The sequence below is a fragment of the Sitodiplosis mosellana genome, unplaced genomic scaffold, assembly GCF_009176505.1.
Source record: "Sitodiplosis mosellana isolate CC-2019 unplaced genomic scaffold, AAFC_SMos_1.0 Smas_scaffold_4, whole genome shotgun sequence".
Lineage (NCBI taxonomy): Eukaryota > Metazoa > Arthropoda > Insecta > Diptera > Cecidomyiidae > Sitodiplosis > Sitodiplosis mosellana.
The window spans coordinates 856,166-875,228 of record NW_022595247.1 but is presented as its reverse complement, the minus strand read 5'-3'; the positions used below and the strand labels follow the sequence as shown (position 1 = coordinate 875,228).

Below are 19,063 nucleotides of genomic sequence, written 5' to 3'. Positions count from 1 at the left end.
ATTGTAATTATTACGATTGTTTAATATTGAACAAACAAAAAAAATACCAAAAACCCACTTGATTAACCGAAAAAAAACAATCTAAACGAATAGTACATACTAGGTGCCAAATTCAATAATTCCGGCGCCCTGGTTATTTATAATAATCAATTTTGTTTTCTCTTACGTGAATTTTATCATACGACAGCTCAATGTTTGTATTTATTCTCCTTAAAATTTCTTTGAAAAGATATTGGAGCGCCTAAAATGCATATAAGTATGTATTTTTTTGCCTTCTTATTAAAGATCCAGTTTTTAGTTTTTCTGTTTCAATAATTTTTTGTTTCCAATTTTACGCAACTTATATTCCCAATTGTACGACGTTTTATGTTATAATTTCCATGAATTATCCCGGAGAGATGTGTCTCTCACGGTTTAATAGAGTTTTTTTTTTGTTTAAAGGTAGGTTTACATTTTAATTTATTTTTTATTTTTTTGTTGTTTTTAATTCTTGTATACAATACACATAAATTACGAATTTTTTTATGTTTTCTTTTAGATTATGTCGAAAAAGTGGTTACTTTTGAAATTTTGCTTTGTCGTAAATGTGCTCAGACGATTTAATATGTTGTCATTGCCTTATATAAAATAACGATGTTTTTTGCACAACAATGAAAATGGTAATGGTTTTTTTCACCCTTTTTTTAAAAAAATGTTTATTTTTTCGACTTGCATATGTTTTTGTTGTTGCATTTATTTTTGACCTGAGAAAGAATTTGAGTTTGATATTATTTTTTCAAAAAAGGGGTGTTGGTTTCACGCGCGCGCTTTGGTGTTTTCATCATTCCACAAATTTACGTTTAATTGTCTGGGTATAAAGAATTTATTGATCGACATGAATAATATGCACAATTTCGTTTTTTAAAATTAGGCAAATTTAAAAAAAAAATCCCTGAGTTGAGTGTTATTATTTCCTTTTTTTTAGTTTAAACATTAATTTCTTTTATAAAACATACACATTTATACCGACATTTAGTTTTTTGTTTTGTTTGTTTGCAGGAATACCTAAACTCTTAAACATGAATAATGCTGTTATATTTTTTTGATGGGTGTGAAACCAATCAAATGCGCCGTATTTTCTGTTCATTTTCGGTACGAATAGGAGGGCGACGGAATCGAAAATCCCTGAATTAGTAGTTTGTGTATTGTTCACAAAGAAAAAATGCAGTGAAATGAGCACATTTCAAGACAAATTGGCGTCTACTCAAAAATGCTTGTCAATGAAACACTATTTGAAGCCGAATGATCGAAATCCCTGAAACTATTTATTTTTACTAACTGAAAAAAAAACCCGGGGAAGTCGCGATTCTGAGGTATTCAGTTTACAGTCTGTTCAATTATTATACGATAATTATTAAGAAGAATTTCATTATTGTAAAATTGGAGTTTATCAAAAAAAAACTAAAATTGAGGTATATCTGTTGAAATGACAAATTGTTCAATTTGCATTTTGGTTTTTACTCGTAATGTGTTGTGTGGCTTTGGATTCATGTGTTTTTCTCTCTCTTTAAATGCATACAGTTTTATGGATCATTTTGTATCGCGGCGTATAATTCTAATCATGTTCCATTTGTTGTTGTTTTTTAAGTTATTCCATGGTTTCGATTCCACCACTTTACTTAAATGTTATAAAAAAGATATTTTAGATGGTAACTTAGGCATAGAAACAATATAAAAGAAAAATGTGTGTATTTTTTTCTGTTTCACTCCTTTTTTGTTTCCTTGATATTTTGTGGGCTTTTGCTTACTTAATATTCCTTCTTTTTTTCTATTTCATTAAATGGTTAAATTTTCTGTCGTTAGTTGATCAGCGATGATTTGATCATTCCCAACAACTGAATTGGTAACTGGAGCGCGGATCCTCTTCAAAAGAGCTCCAAATATTTTACGATTTTTCGTTTCAATTTAAATTATTGTTTACATTTTCAAGCGAATTTCCATTCATTTCTTTAATTTACGTCAATCTGCGAACTCAAAACATTCACATTTTCACAACAAACTTCTTAATATGTTTTTTTATGTACAGTTTGGTTAAAAATTTAAAATTCTTCGCGGGTTGAATACACAAAAAATATGCATCTTTTCGGACATGTGATTCCCATGATTTGAGTAGATACCACATAGCGAATGTAATTCGGATGGTTTTCATGTTTCCAAATACGTTTTTTGCGGTTAGTTTTTTTGTTTCATTTTGAATAAGCCATACAATTTTGCATCCATAATTTCATTCCATTCTCAAAGTTCATTCGAAAATTTGCTCATACTTGTTTTCCATTCTTCTCTTCTTTTCTGTGTCGAATTTTGGAGCGTCCAAAGAAAAATTTTGATGCGTTCATGTCGAGCTTCTTCATTAGAATGCTCCGATTTCAACAAGCTTCTTAGAAAAATTGTCTCAGTTAAAACTGAATTTTCTTGATTTATTATCATATGCTCGATTTTCTCCCTTTTGCAACCATTTTCTTTTTACCGGCGAAAACCAACATTGAAAAAAAAAATTGTACAGCAGCAAAACTGAATCGCCAACCAAACAAAAAATATTGATCGTAACTATCTATCGAATTACACTTCTCATTCATTTTTCTTTCTATTTGAATTTCTCTCATTCGAATCGGGCGTCGATGTCTATGTACAAAATCACAATTGATCTTCATCGAAATGGAGCATAAAATGAAGACAAAAACAAAAAATTATAGTAAAAAAAATAGAACAAATTAACAGAAAAATGAAAAATAAAGAAGAAGATGTTTTAAACATTCTTATTGATCATAAATCACAGATAATCAACTGGTATGAAAGTTGGGCTGAGTGTCCGATATTTTGTTATTTTCTTTTTTTGGTGTACGGACAGTAAAAGAAAATCGGAACGGAAAACAAAACAAAGAATCAATTGAAATGTGTTTGAAAACAAAGTCAGAAATAATAATAGATTGTAGGCTTTATCACGCTTTCTCTTGGACAAATTAAAATTTAACCTGTGATTTAAATGTGCCTAATCGAAAGAAGAATAAAATTTGAAAAAACAATCATTCTCTTTCGTTTTCATAACAATGTTTCAAAACTCAAAGAAAAACGGATAGAAATTTAATGTAAAATTGGCCAGTTAGTGTTTAGCTCAAGCTCTCAAGAGTACCAAAGTATCAAGGAAGCAATTGGTGTGTATGTGTTTAGATTACAAAATGAAATTGTTTCCATTATTTTATGTACACATTTTTAAAAAAATTCACTAATAATTAGAAATAAAATCTGTCTAAAAAAAAGAAATATAATAACGTATTCATGTTATACACAAAAAGCGATTTGCAAAGTTTTGAGGGGGACATGGGCAAGAAATTGCAATTTGATTGCCAATTTCTGCTATTACAAAAATTAGTTGATTTAAAATCAAACAAAAACGAAAAATAATAAACGTAAATTCGGTAAAAACGTAAAATTAGACAAAAAAATAAAATAATAATATTATTGGGTGGCGCATGGTCACTGCTTGGTTGGTTTAATATCTTGATGAGAGAGAGAGAGATTGGTATAGAGACGTGTAGTGTCTCACTTACTCCCTTTCTCTCTCATTCGCTCTTAAAATATAAATAAAATGGTTAACGTTGGTAAATTCACTTGGATTCTCAAGCATTTTATTTTATCATCCTGTCGCTTTCCATTTGTTTTTCTTTTCATCGGTAACTTTGTTTCCGTCGTTTTTCCTTCTTCTTCTGTTTCTCATTCAAAATTCATATCCATAACAGCTAATTATTTTGTTTCGTTTTACGAGTGTTCTTTTTTCCTTTTCCTTTTTCTCTCACTTGTCGACGATTATTAGATTTTTTTTGTTTAAACATTTACACACATTTTTGTTTTATGTTCTTATTTTTGGGCTATCCAATCGATGGATATTATTCTCTAAAGTGGTACTTTTTTACACCTTGCCTAAGTAATCTTTTTTTTTTTGTTTCAATCAAATCATTTCTTCAAAAATTTCGGTCCAAACGTATGATTTTGAGTTCTTTCAATCTCTCCTCCTCCTCCTACTCCTCCTTGCCTTTCCTCATGTGAACATCATTCTTGACACTTTGTGTGTATGAATTTGAATTATTTACATTTCGTTTTTTTTTGTGGCTGTTATGGGTTGTTGTTGTTGTTATTATTGTTTGATTTGTATTGCATGTGTTGCAGCATCAAGCGCATATTTTGAGATTCCATTTTCGATTCGGTCATACATTTTCAGAAAGCATTTTGCCCACATATAAATTCCGTTTGTGTATTTCGTTTTTATTAAAATCACTGATTAGTTCTCAGGCACTGATTTTACATATTTCTTCTTTTTTTTCATTTCTATTTGATCTAATAGCAAATTCACTTGCCATTAGTTGCGAGTGTTTTGTGTACGTCACATTTATTCCAGTTTCGAATGTTTGTCTTGTTTTTTAATTGTAACGTCTGCATTCTATTTTTTAGTAGTATTTCTCTTTCTCACTATCTTTATGTGTAAATAACGGTAATTCTCTGTGTCTGTAAAATAAAAATAACACGTAGGGGCCAACAACGAAAGGAGAAAAAATGGTGCCGTAGAAGAGAAAAAAATAGAACGAAGAAAATAATAAATGATGAAGCAGCTGGGCTTTGAGATAAAGAAAAAAAAACAAAAGATTATTTACAGATAAAAATTGTAAGCTTGTTTATATATCACCGACAACTTGTGTCAAAACTACTATCTTATTTAGAATTGAAATTGAGTTTGTGTGTGAATTGTAACTTGGTAACTGTTTCGAAAATGTTTAAATTCGCGATAGCGAATTTGTTATTGTTTTTTACTTCTACGTTGCGCAAAAATGTGTGTTTACTTTTTGCGTGCTTCCACGTGTGCGTGGTGAATGGCATGACACTCTCGCAAATTCGGTCGCACAATATCAGCGTTAACGCTGTATGTCAATTCGATTGATGTCATGAAATCGTTAAGTTTTTCCAGCAGATTATTTGCTCACTAACAACATTGATGTTACTGAACTTTATCTATATCTCACTCGCGCCAATCGAAGAAACCAAACTAATTACAAACGTTGTATGTGTATGTGCTTTCGCATGCTCTCCAATTATGTTTCTATTGTCTATGTCTATTAATAATTCTATATTATTTGCTTTCTTTATGTATTAACGGCAGGTACTTGAGTTGTTTATTTAAATTACGTGTTGCTCTGTGTATGTGGCGGCATTTTCCAAAGAAAATGTCGGTATTTTCTTCTTAAGCTGGGAGCAAAATCATGGTGGAATCTTTTTCCATCATCGAGATGAATTTTCTTTTGCTCATTATCAATTGGGGCATAACAGAAAAATCAAGAAGAAATGTGAATTCGGTTTGCAAGTGTTTAAGTTTCAACTAACAAACAGGTGTATAGATCTATTTGATGGGTAAATAAAATGGTCTATGGTAATAAAACGGTAATACTTATTGGTTATAAATATATAATAGACAGTAGTTTATGTGGGGCTATTGAAAGAATCGTCGTGCGGGAAAAAGAATTTGACAAAAAACAATATCTCGGTCTGTTCATTTAAAAAATAAACGCTTAAAAAAGCACCGAAGAAAACATATATGGTCATCACATCGAATGTTGTGAATGCCATGTATTTTCTCAATTATGCGTTGCTTTCTATGTATGTATGTGTGTTTCTTGGGTAAAAAGATTTAATTATTCTTCATTAATGTAAAAACGGAATTGATTCGGTGTGGTTGAAAGTGCTTTCTGAAGAAATGCCGAATTTTCTCTTCACTCTCTCATCAAATCTCGAAATATGTATGTCGGCTTAATTCAGCTGACAATTCGCAATGAACTATTACAGTGAGCGGTAAAAATATGTAAATATCTGGTTATTTTTTTTCTTCTTCGTCACTATTCAAATGACCATTCGACGAATGCATATCCCGAATGTCGAACGCTATTTGAATAATATCAAGGCTATTTTGTTTGTATTCATGTAGAAAAAAAAGAAGTTTTGTTAAAACGAAATATAAATAAATTGATTCTCTCTTCCTATAAATCTGTATCAGCTATCATATTAATAATTTGTTGTAAAACAAAAACCACTTTGTTACGTTTGCGTATGACTATTGTTGGTGTAAAAATATGTTAACGGATTTCTTCTATTAGTTTCTTTTTTTCAATTGATTGAATATATATTTGCAACTTATGATAGTAAAAAAAGATTACTATTTTCTTGTTTTGCAATTTGTTTTTCTCTCTCTTTCGGTTTTAAATGCAATAAAAATGTCTCTGTATATAAACTGTAGTTTTCAATAAAATACTATTATTCTATTTTGTTGTTGTTGTTGAATTGATTGTTGAAGCAAAAAATACGAGAAAATGGTATGTAACTTTGTGAATAACAATAGTTTTCTGTTGTTCATTTTTTTTCCCCGATCGAATCGCAAATGCGATTCTTATTCTACGAAATATGCATAAACACAAATTCGATCGGCTTTCACTGGGTTTCGTATATTGCTTCTCGTTCACATGTCTCCATTTAGTGTGTTTGTTTTGTGTGTTTTTTTGGTCTCGTAATTGTTACAAATTGTGTAAATTGCTTCATCCGTTCAGACTTTCAGAAAATGGGGAATAGACGAGGTGAAGATGTTTTTCATTTCATTTGTTTTTCTCTTTTTTATTTTGTTTTCGTTTGGATCGTATTTATGTGCAAATGCCATGGTGCGCCAAACCGGCTTATGCGGCATGATTTGGTTGTGCCGATTGAATTTGATTTATAGCAATTTCGTGCTTGTGCTCACGAGCTATATGCCGCCGGACCGTGTTATTTCGCGTGAATGTTCTCGAACAGAACGGGCATGGCACACGTATACCTTGATGACGTTGTCGAATATGTGCACGCAGATTGGTTTCGTAGCCGTACAATCGGTCGCAGTATAGGCACTTCAATTTTTTTCCTGTTCATCATCATCACCATCATCATCACCATCATTCAAGCATACGATTTTTGACATTTCATACGAAAAAATAAACAAACATTAGTTGAATTTTGACACACACCACAGAAAAAAAAATGTTCTGATGGAACGATGAAATATTTTCATCGACTCGCACATTAGTTTACTTGATAGATGGTTTTTGAAGAAAAGAAAAAAACATGAAAAAATGCGTATGCTTACCGTCAGCTGTGTTGACAGTTCCACTTTTGCTGCTTAGTTTTGTCGCATTCCATACATTGAGCATATCGGCCGGTGCAATTTGCGCCAAAGTTGGTGGCAAACCGTCCTTGGTTTCCATATAGCTGACCAATGATGTCGGTGTTGATGGTGTCGTATTTGATGTTGGCGGTTGCGGAGAATAATCAGCTTCCAACTTGATTCGTAGATCCTCGGCGCCAGCCTAATGGAAACAAAAATAAAACACGTTGTCGATATTAAAACTTTGATTCAGGCAATACAATTCTTTGTCACTAGTTTCACTTTAAAAAAATTCAAATTCCAACAACCGAATCCAAATCACTGAAACTTACGTCGTTTTCCGTTTTTATGTCGTCATCCTGATCTTGTCCGCTTTTTGATCCATTTCGTTCGTCTTGGTTGTCCGTTGATCCATTTCGTGCTGTTGTACTTGGGGGGCTGTGATTATCATATCTGCTATTGATCGTAAAACAAGGTGTGAAAATTAAAAGCAACTCCAACATAAGTGGTATTTTTTTCGAAAACAAACCTGGATTGAGGTGATGTGCGCTCATTTTGCAAAGTGTCTGCTTCCGTTGGGGCTGTTGATGAGGCGCTGCTTGATGGTCTGTAACAAAAACAAAAATGAATTCCATGAACAACTCGCACATGTTTTGACAGTTCATTTTGATGGTTGTGACAGTTGAATCGTGTCAATCGTGAAACAATGCAACCGTTGATCGAATACATACCGAACTCGTTTAGATGAACCGGAATTTTCGGCGCTGCCTCGTGATCCATCGCGTAGTACACTTTGTCGTTCTTTGCCGCGTGTTGCATCAAACGGCCGATACATTTGCGGTATGTATGGTGCAAAACCGCCGCTCAATCCCGAACTACTTGGGTTCATTAACGAATCACATTCTTGTTTCATCGAGTTTAACGGCAATGCGGATGGTGATGTTGCTGACGAACTGTTTCTTTGGGGCCTTTGTTCATGTGACTGTGATTGCGCTGCAGCCAAACGTCCATGTTCAGTTGACAAACCTTTAACCTGTGTACCACACAACGACAGCGAAACGACAACAACAAAACAATGTTAGAAACTGTTTTTTTTCTTCTCTCATTCAATTGCATCTATTGTGCTAGTCGCCTTTTCAAACATACCTGAAGGTTTTCAGCTGCTTTTAAAAAGCTGTTCAATGCCTCTTGTGACACATGCACCTCACCCTTGTACATAAATTCGAGCAATGCCGACATATTTTCAGCCGATGTTGCCTCTAAAATAACAACACACGATGAACTTGGTGGTGCCGATTCAAACAAATCCGCAAAGTTCTTTGAACATGCTGCCAGTATGAGTTTGTGTGCCTTGAATACGGTACCTGAAACACGATGCCAAACACAAAAAAAAAATTAACAAAATGTATGCAATCACAAATCTTGATTTGATCGGCTGTCAAAAAATTGTTGTCGATTCAATACTCACCACCACAATAAAGCGTAACATCAGCCAATAGATCTGATTTGAAGAGATTTGAGAAAGTCATCGCCAAATTGGACGAATAACTATTCCATTTCAAACAAAACTGCTGCTGTGGATCCATATTGTCAAACTATGAACGAAATAAACAATAAAATGACGTTATTACACCAACGAGAAGGGAAAAAAATACCGATTGCACACTTTGATTGATGTGTGCTTGTGCGACGAACGTAAACACCGGCTGCAACGAGCTAGAGCAGTGTTTTCATTTCAACGATTACGAACAAATGTCAATAGAAACATAAGCGTTGCATGCGCCCTCTTGAACTGAGTAGACGCAAGAATGTCATGTCGTGAGAGTTGCGTTGCATTCTAACATGGGACACGTTATCCCATTCGACCGATTCGAACATTTGATGGATAAAATCCGTGTGTATTGAAATATGACTCTTTTTGGATATTGTTGTTGTTGTTATGAATCCGATTTGAATCCATAACAATGGATACTTCCTCTAAAAAAAATCCATAATAAAACTTTTAAAGCATGAATATTGAAAAGTGGCAAGTGAAGAGGGCCTGATTAAAAATGTATCTGTGTTGTATGGTTCAAATGGAGAGTGAGAGAGTGAGAGAGAGAGAGAGAGAGAGAGAGAGAGAGTGAGAGAGAGAGTGAGTTTTATTTCGTTGACAAAAATCGATATTTGAACGATATATAACATCTTTTCAATAGTCGGCCGAATAACGAGAGAAAGGGAGAGAAACGGGACAGAGGAAGAGGGAGAATGAGAGATAGAATGAGAGACACGAACGAGAGCTGCAATCGAAAATTCCAATATGAATTTCCTGCGCTCCATTTGAATATATATCCGTACGGTTTATCTTGGCTTTGTTATCACATGAACAGTTTCATTTTCGTTTTTGTGCACCTCTCTGGTCTCCGCACTCTTACTTTTGGCTTTAATGATTGTACGTCACGGCATATTGAATTTCAATTGTTTGGTAGCATTGCCAGTGCCAATGCCAGTGACTGTTGTCTTTAAATGGTATGTACGTGCAAAATTTCGGGCACAGTACACAGTGTACAGTGTACACACCAGAGTTTGAAATATATGCCCACTGAAAATGACTGAAATTGTGTTAGTGTCTATTCGGCTAGGATTTCACTTCCTTTTTTCGATTCCATTTATAACGCAGTGTGCTGCTGCTACTGCTACTGCTGCTGCTGCTATTCGCTGCATGCACATCGTCGATTCATGCGCAATATCTATTAAAATTCTATGTATACGTATATATATATAGTTTGACATCGCCGTTTTTATTGACTTTCGTACGGATGGGCATTGGCTGTGCGTGTTTTTTCCCGATGTTTGTATTTGCACAGGACATTGTTTCTGCCACTTTTCCTTTCCATTTTCGGCTCATTTTTCATCGTTCTCTCTCTCTCTCTCTCTCTCTCTCTCTTTTATCTCATGCCAGTGAGAAAAAAAAACATTCAAGCCTCACCATTTGAAATGACCAATTCATTGTTAAAAAGAACCGATGCTCATTTTTTTTCTCTCGATTATTGTGTGTTTTTCATCAAGTTCAACTTTTTTTTCGGCGATTGGACATTTTTTTCGATTTTTTTTCCTTTTCGAAATACATAACGATACACAGATCCGTTGACAATGGCATTTTTCCGATATTATAACTGTGTATATTGATAAGAACAATGAATGAAATGAACAAAAAGATACAGCGACAGGAATCGGCATTGAAAAGTCGAAAATTTGTTCGAATCGCATTGAATAGAATTCGGAGGCAGAAAAAAAAAGAAATCTCAAACAATCCTATTAATATTCCTGATACATGGCATTCGTTTTCCATCCTGAGTGTGTGCGTTTTTTTTCCTCTATATTCATCAGCTCTTTTGGTCGCTATTCATTGTAGCATACAGAGAGAAAGAGGCCCATTGTACGAAAAACCGTCGTTGTCATTTGATAAAAACACTGCGAAATATCACCGAAAAAGAAGGACAGGGACAGGAATAGAAGGAGAGTGTGAGTAAAGCGATAGCAACATGAAAAAGTTGTACAGTTCACTTCCCTTCTGTTAAAATACAGGCTCATTTCCTCGAACTGCGTTTTTTATGATTCTATGTTTGCTTTCAAGTGCAGTCGTTCGGATAAGTTAAGGGTTGCTGCTGCTGCTGCTATCAATATTGCGCGTTTTGTTAGGCATAGTGCGCGTTATATCAGAGCATACACACCGAATGGGTAACATTTATGCACACAGTGAACTCAGTGTGTATATATGCTCTCGCGCATACAAACGACCGAGCCAATTCAACGGAAAGAGAAAACAAACTTTCACTTTTGCTTCGTTTGCTGTTTGCATGCACAATTTAATGACTGATCCTGGATCTCACTCACTCTCTCTCTCTCACTTTTACTGCTTCGCCTATACAGAAAAACCCATAGAGCCATACACATACATATACATATATATATGCGTACATTTCTATATTGCGTACACCATTGCATATCCTTCTTCAGTTACCACTTCACATCCGCGCGCATAGAATGTTTTTATGTGTGTATAGTGTAGTATCCATTGGAACTGGAATGTACAAATGCACGCATATATAAGGTTAAATTGGGTCAATCTATAACTTATGGGAAAACCGGTGTATGTACAGCTATGACAGCATACATACAAATGTACGCACGAACGCACGTACGCATTTGCAGCAGCAGCAGCAGCAGCAGCAGCAGCAGCAGCAGCAGGCGGCATATACGACGCTGATGTGAGCGAGAGAAGGAGCAGTGGAAAAGGAGAAATAAAACAGTAGATGTTGTTGGTTGGTGCTGCTATCAGTGCCATACAAACACACTGCGTTTGCATTGATAGCATTTTGTAGCATTGATTGTTTCTATCGACGCATCACTGCGGCACCGCATGCGATAAGACGATGTGGTTGCTTTTTTCCCTTCTTTCTGTCATATCCTTATATTCACGGAGGATGCGCAAAATTTCAACGTTATGTACGTACCCAAAATACACAAGCGTTTGGTTGTTTTTCCAACCGAAGCAAGAAAAAAAAACACGAAATGCGTTTGTATGCGCACACAACGAATGCGGGTGGGAAATTCGAATGTGAGGAGCAGCAAAGGCAGTAAAAACGCTTTATCGAAATGGAAAATGCGTGTTTTGTGCATGTGGATGGAACCGAACACGGCGCGTGTATGTGACATACACATAGGCATGCAACGAAAACAACGTTCCACAGAAGAGAAGAGAAAAAAACAACAACAACCAAGCCAAAAAGGAAACAAACGCCACTCACGTAAGACCAAAACAATAGAACGTTCTTGCTGAAGCCACAGCGTAACCAAAAAACGAAAGGGAAAATGCTGTCGCTGTTGTTTTTCTCGTTCTCTGTGTGTGTATGTGCGTGCGTGTTGATTCACAGTTGAGCATTGAAAATGGGCTTGAGCTGCATTTTTTCCATGCTTGTCTCAACTCACTCGATCCGCATTACTTTGTCTCGCTCTGTCGCTGAAATCACGTGAAATAAATGTATATGCGATACACCCGGTTCGAAATTGAAATTGTGTGCCAGTATATAGAGACAGAGTACTATATTGCGCCCTATGTGCACGGGGCGCGTGAGCGTGAGCGCGAGCGCACGTCCTGTGTCCTCGTCATTCAAATTGAATTTTCATTTCACTTTCGTTTGCGACGCAAGAAACTTTGTATTAGTATTTGCGTGTGTATACATAACAGCAGCAAGAGATGGTGGTGTTGGTTGGGGAGGCTTCCATCGTCGCCGTTCTCTTTTATTTTGCTTGTTGTTATCGGTGGTGTGTGTACTTGTTTTTTTTCTCGTTGCTTTGCCTCGCTTCCTTTTCGACGCTCGTGGGTTTTGGGTACACATTTTCGAAATGAAAGTGAAAAGCGGACACAGCCACGGACGACGAAGACGGCGACAAAGCCGACGAAAATCATGATATGATGATGGTGATAACATAGTTTGGTCACGAATCGCTTGCGCTTTCTTTTTTTCTACCCTGCTGAATGCTGTATGTATTTTTCGGGCGCATACAAAATCATTTTTAATGCTTCGGTCGCTATTTTCCAATTCTCGAATAACAACTCGCTCACTCACCCACTCACTCACTCTCTTTCGTAATGCACGGTGCAAGTACAGTTTGATAGCGTTTTTCTGCTTTTCCGTTTTCCATTTCAATGTTTTCTCGGGGGCAGGCGAGATGGAAAACCCAGAAAAACACGCAGAGCAAGAGTGAGAGGTACATTTTAATGGGTTTGGCTTTGATAGAGTCGATGCGTCTTTGTATAGGTATGAAATTAATTCGTTTTTTTTATGCCGTTTCGCTTGCTGATGATGCATTTAGGGGGACATTTCCCAAAAAAAACCGCACACACACACTGTACATCGGCAGCCATTTACTGCATTTTCGTGCGGCGTCAACTTTTCACGAACTGTCAGTAGCCATTTTTTCGATCGAAGTTCAACTCTCTGTCTCTCATTTGCACGTGAAAAAATCGATTACGCCGTTTGCTCTGTGTGTATTGTTTCCCCGAAGAAAAAAAGTAATTAAAATCATGAATGTGCCTTAAATAACGATGGCGTTCCACCGAAACTCTGTCGCTCTCGCTCCCGTTCGATCGTATTGTATTTAAAATTACATACATAGTTGAATAATTGAAACGCTTTTCCTGCCATCAAATTCCGAAATTTTGTTCTGGCAGTGCGTGCGTTCTTATTGATTGGTCACCTTTTTTTCCAATTCGATTCGATATTTTTGTTCTTTCTCTCTCTCGCTTGCTTTATTCGGCATTGAATGCTTTTGGGAGCATTATTCCTTCCGCTTTTCAACAACATTTCCTTTGAAATTCCATCAAAACGAGATTTGGGCATACCGAATAGCATTTTCAATCTTGTGCTTGATTGGGCTTTTATACGATTTCACTGCGCGTCATAATGATTCGCTGTAAAATTGTCGGCTTTATGTAAATCGATACCAGTACCAACCGAATTGAAAAATAACGGCAGCAACGATGGCAATGCCAGCCAGCATTCTCAGGAAAATACACGTTGATCGATCGAGCTCGGAAGGAGCTCTTCAATAGAAACGAAATTACTTCCACCTCCCATGGAGAAAAGTTAACGAATTTTCGGAAAACACTCGCTTATGAAAAATTAATTGGGACAGTGATAAAAAAAATCGTTTATAGATTTCAAACTTGTGTGTGAGCCTATGGAACGCATTTGCCGTGGGTTTTGTTTCAACTGTTTGAAAACACATTTCAAAGCACTGTCCATGTACATGAGGAATAACAGAAAGTGGTTCACTTCAAAATGACATATAATTCATGTAATTAAACATTTATAGCGTACATCTCAATTTTAAAGTTTCGATCCAAACACAAAACTACTGTTGTGTTAGTTATGGGATTGATTCCCTGCCAGACCATTTTTCCGTGGCAACGTAAGCAGAGGTTTTGTTTGACCACTCGTCCATTTCCAAAAGGTTGAAGAACAAGTGCGAGGTTTCCCTCGGCACAACATTTCAAAGCCATTGAAACTTTTTGGGCCACATAGAATTTCTCTGGAACGACAACGACAGCAGCAGCAAGAGAAATTAATCATTGATAAATATATGTTTCCGAAGAAATCGCTGAATCGCGATAGAACCCTTTGTTTACGTCACGGCAAGATGCGATTTCACAATTGGTTTTTTATCCAAGAATTTCCGGAGCATTTTTTTATGCTCATGTGGTGGCAATGTCAAATCAAAAACTACTGACTCAAGTGCTATATTTGGCTTTCACTTTCAGTTCACATTCGAATGGAGAAAGAGAGTGACGATAAATGAATGATGATAAACAAAAATGAAGAAATATATGCACATTATTTCATTTAAAATCGGCATGCCTTATCAAACTGCACACAGCGCATCGGATTTTTTCTCTCCATTATTTCCATCAACGTAAATTGTTGTGCATTGAGTAATACAACGAGATTGAGTAATTCGGGGAATTTCATGTTTTTCATTAAATGTAAAATAACTCAATACGGATAAGTTCGCGGATTCACTTTTTAAGAATGCCATGGAACGATAACTGGATTTATCAATTGCAAAATTGCACATTCAGCGGCGCATCATATTTGTTCGTCTGATTCATGAGTTCTGTGGAATCGGTTGAAGTAAAGCAAACACGTACGTGTGTGTATGTGTGTGTGTATTACGTATGCGCATGATATATTGTTATTGAAGCATTCAAAATTGAAATGGATGCGGTTCAAAATTGAAACATTCGATCAATTACTGTGTCTCGATGAACGAATGAAGAGGTGGTTTTTCAGTGTCATGCAAATGGAAAATATTGATTTTCAAAACATTAGTATTTGATTTACATGTTTTTTTTTTTTGGAACTTTTGTTTCGTATTTACATTTTTTCATATCATATCTTCAAACGATCAGTACTAAATTCAGTCGTGTGTCGCTCATCCACACGCACACACGAAAAAAAGGAGAGTAACAAACAAGTTTGAATGGCAAACTTCCTCTTGAATGAAGCGTCAACAACAAATCACACATTCAAACAGCAGCAGCAGCAGCAGCAGCAACAACAGCACCAGCAATCAAATGCGATGACTAAAATCTTCCAAGAATGTCGATTGCATTTTTTCGATGAAATATTCAAAATAGCGTTGAATTGCGCGTCGCATTGTGTCTGCTGCAGAGAATCAGGCGACGACGACGACGACAACGATAGCATATAATATAGATGTTTTGTGCGCGCGATGCATGTTTTTATGTACGTGTGAGTCACATTTTGCGTCTCACTTCATAGACGATTTGATTCTGCATCGCAACTTCATTGCCATTGAAAGTATTCTAAATATATATTTATGATGCTGTGTATTTTGTGTTGATAGGCTGCAGAAAGCTCCTCTTTTCTCTCTCTCTCTCTCTCTCTCTCTCTCTCTCTCTCTCTCATTGGCGAGATATGTGCAATGGCAGCTAGACCAATTGCACATTAATTTCGCATATATTCTGTGCCGGTGTGGCGAGCCAACCAAAACATACAAACGAACACCGAAGCCGACTGCATACACATTACACATACATACACACGCGGAAGACAGACCAATGACGAATCATTTGCAAATGTGCAAATAGCAAACGAATTCACGACGAGTCCGACCAGTGTTTTCTAGATATTGAGATTGAAATAGAATGTTCGCTTGTTGTAGCCAACCAATAACCAGCGAGCCAAATTTATTTCGCATTGCTGCACATACACACACCGAATGAAAAATGAAACGAACAGCAAAAGAGTAGAAGAGAAGAAGAAGTAGCAGCAGCAGCAAAAAAACAACAGCACGAAGCAACCAAGTGATGAGTGTATAGCTGTGTGTTGTTTCCGTCGTCGCATCAATGCATATAATTTCATTGTAGAGCTGGCAGTGGCAGCAGTGCCGTGAATATGCTATGCCGACTGATTTTGCTGTGTACTGCACATTGTACCAACAACAAAAGCAGCAGCAGCAGCAACGAATGGCAATATGAACACCGACAGAGAGACACACACACACAGAGAGAGAGAGAGAGAGAACGAGAACCCAACACAAACTCCCGACATTCAATTCGCTGCGCTACTTCCATAGAATGTATACACAACAAGGCAATCGACTATTTTAACGTGCATACCGAAGAGCCATAGTCGCATATAGTCTTCAAGATATTCATATATCCACATAAATCATACCCAACCAAAAGCGAAAAAATGCGCGCTGCACAAATCGTAGAAACTAAGTAGCGAAAAAAAAACACTCACACACGGCATTTACCAACCAACCAAACTAACTAACGAAATTGAAAACTGGCGTGTGTAATCAACGACACATATGAATATATTATCGTTACTTGGTGCTGCTTATTTTAGCCGTGTGCTATTGGAACTCACTCGTATTCGTATAATTTTAACTGCTGCACATAGAAAAAGAAGTACGAGAGGAAAAAAAACAAGACCGCAGAGTGTCGCTTTGCTCCACTCTGCGTTCTTGAGATTTTAGTTACTTATTCTATTTTGTTGTTTTACAACAAATTACTTTTTTGTGTACTAGACGAAATGTATTTCATCGAAGTAACTTTGCATTAATATATCATTAATAGTCGTCCCTTTTAATAACACTATGGATTAAAAGCATAGTACGAAGGACATATATTTGCAACAATGTAGGTACAGAAAAAAGTTTATCCCAGTTATCTCAATAATGAATCAAAAGATCTTGGTTTAATTTCTTTTTTGAAAGATACATACTGCCTCTGGTTTAAATTGAATAAACAATATGAGCATAAAATTGAAAGCCATTCTAATTCTGTTCAGGGCTCAAAAAGCAGATTAGTAGCTCTACATTTCATGTAGTGCTAATAACAGCAGCGACACAACAGCACTCGTAACGATTTTTCGGCTGCATGGTGGAATTCACCAATCACGCGCATACGTTATTGTATATGTATATATCGAACAGAGAGACACCCGAAATTTTCGCTTTACTGCTGCTACGTTGATTCATTTGCTGCACACACAACGCGCAACACACAAACAAACAACCGACTACATTATCGTTTATTATTTCAATGGTTTTTTTTTCTTCGGGCAAACTTTTTTTTTGGTCAAATATTGTGCTATTCGAAAAAAAAAACCAAATGCTATTTTGTGCTGTATGTTTTCAGTGTTGTTGCCTAGCACTTCGACTGTTATTGTTGTTGTTGCCGTTGCTTTTTCGCTTCGAAGTTTTTGAATACGAACGTGAAGTTTGCAGCCAAACGACAAGTTCACCACAATTCCGAATCCGAAAACATTAATTTATAGTTTCGATGCATCGTAATATGTCTCTCTAATTTTTGTTAAATGCTCGTGAAGGTTACTCGTTAAGTGAGTGCGATTTTGGTTCGCTATTTTTGTTGTTGTTGCGCCAATCCGGAATTCTTTTGATAAGTACTTTATTATGTTCAAATGAAGCATTTTGTGAACATTCTATTTTTTTGCGCTGTGCGGTATATGACTATTCCTTTTGTTTAATTGTCTGTTTTGAGTTTGGTTCGTCTATTTCAGCCATGTGTTTTTTTTCTCTCTCTCCACATCGAATTCAATTGCGTCTCGCGAACCTTTTACCTGCTTAACTATTTCGAATGAATAGAATGAGTGTGCAAACAGAAAGTAAATGAACATGAATTGGCTGCATGAATAAGAAATGTCCATTTCTTCTTGATTAATTTCCAAGCTAAATGCTTGATGAGATGCTTCAATAAACGATTGTGGAAGAGAAAAGGATGCGCGTACACCGATTGAATGCCATCCGGGTTTTGCATCATCATCAGCAGCATAAAATCGATTCACCGAATTTATTCACACGATTCGCAATATTCATTTCTTCTTCTGTATTGCCATTTGTTTGGAGGAATTTTGTTTTTGCTGTGTTTGTCGAACTGAAATCTATACGATTTTGAATAAATTCAAATTCTACCGCACCAGCAAATCAAATTTATTTGGAAATTGGTCAAAGTGCCACATCTAAATGCTGTAAACACAACATATCAACAACACACAAGTTCTAGCTGAAAATGCCATATCTTCGACGCTGTTTACTTAGTTCCATTTTTTTTTGAGAACGTAAACACACGCGCATCGAATCACCTTCCTTGCAGAACGGTTTTTGTTGCCAAATCAAGATGTGTTCATTTGTTTTGTATGATATAGAATATTGTTTCACACATGGACACGTCTCTGGTGCGCTGTCGATCGTAACACGCGCGTGCACAGTAACCAGCACATCATAAATATAAGATAGCGCACATATTTTGTCTACCTATCTCGCTCTTACTCTTTCACACCGACCGAGCTCAAGCGAAAAACGAAGATGAACGAAATGCGACAGCCGAAAAAACAGTCTAAATGCCGAAAAGAGTGCGTATACGAGAATCGAAGAGACGAACAATTTTTTTTTATAATTGAAGAAATTCGGGCTATGATTATGTAATAGCCGCGTGATGTATTTTCGGTGTGCGCGCACACATCTGGATGCGAACGAAAGAGCGTGCCACCCGAAAATATGACAGCGCTAAATCATTCGGTATGAATGAAACTCCAATCAAACGGAGCGAACATTTTTTTTGCTTCATGATACTTCTTTCCCATTGATTAAAATGGCTTAGGTTCGAATGCCGTACGCAGATTGGATTTGATAATGCATGGGCTCGATCTCCTTTCCGAATGAGATGCGAAAAGAAGCAATGCAAAAATCAAAAGTGGAAAAAAAATGCGAATTGAGGCACCGTAACGAATCGAAAGGGAGCCAAGAATTTGTACGCAT

General features: G+C 36.3%; 1 protein-coding gene across 3 annotated transcripts in view; it reads right to left on the bottom strand.

Annotated features, from left to right (window-relative positions):
• Positions 1–423: 423 nt before the first annotated feature.
• The window catches only part of LOC129566680 (zinc finger protein chinmo), a 58,272-nt gene continuing 39,632 nt past the window's right edge, over positions 424–19,063 (bottom strand). For 2 of the 3 annotated variants that reach the window (XM_055442827.1, XM_055442829.1), the window contains exons 2-8: positions 8,676–8,802; positions 8,354–8,571; positions 7,939–8,240; positions 7,737–7,814; positions 7,540–7,663; positions 7,190–7,409; positions 424–6,967 (exon numbers count right to left, since the gene is read on the bottom strand). In XM_055442827.1, the coding sequence (XP_055298802.1) occupies positions 6,747–6,967; positions 7,190–7,409; positions 7,540–7,663; positions 7,737–7,814; positions 7,939–8,240; positions 8,354–8,571; positions 8,676–8,802 (1,290 nt within the window). In that variant the 3' untranslated portion in view covers positions 424–6,746. The remainder of the gene's footprint in view (positions 6,968–7,189; positions 7,410–7,539; positions 7,664–7,736; positions 7,815–7,938; positions 8,241–8,353; positions 8,572–8,675; positions 8,803–19,063) is intronic. The other variant, XM_055442828.1, reaches the window with a different exon arrangement.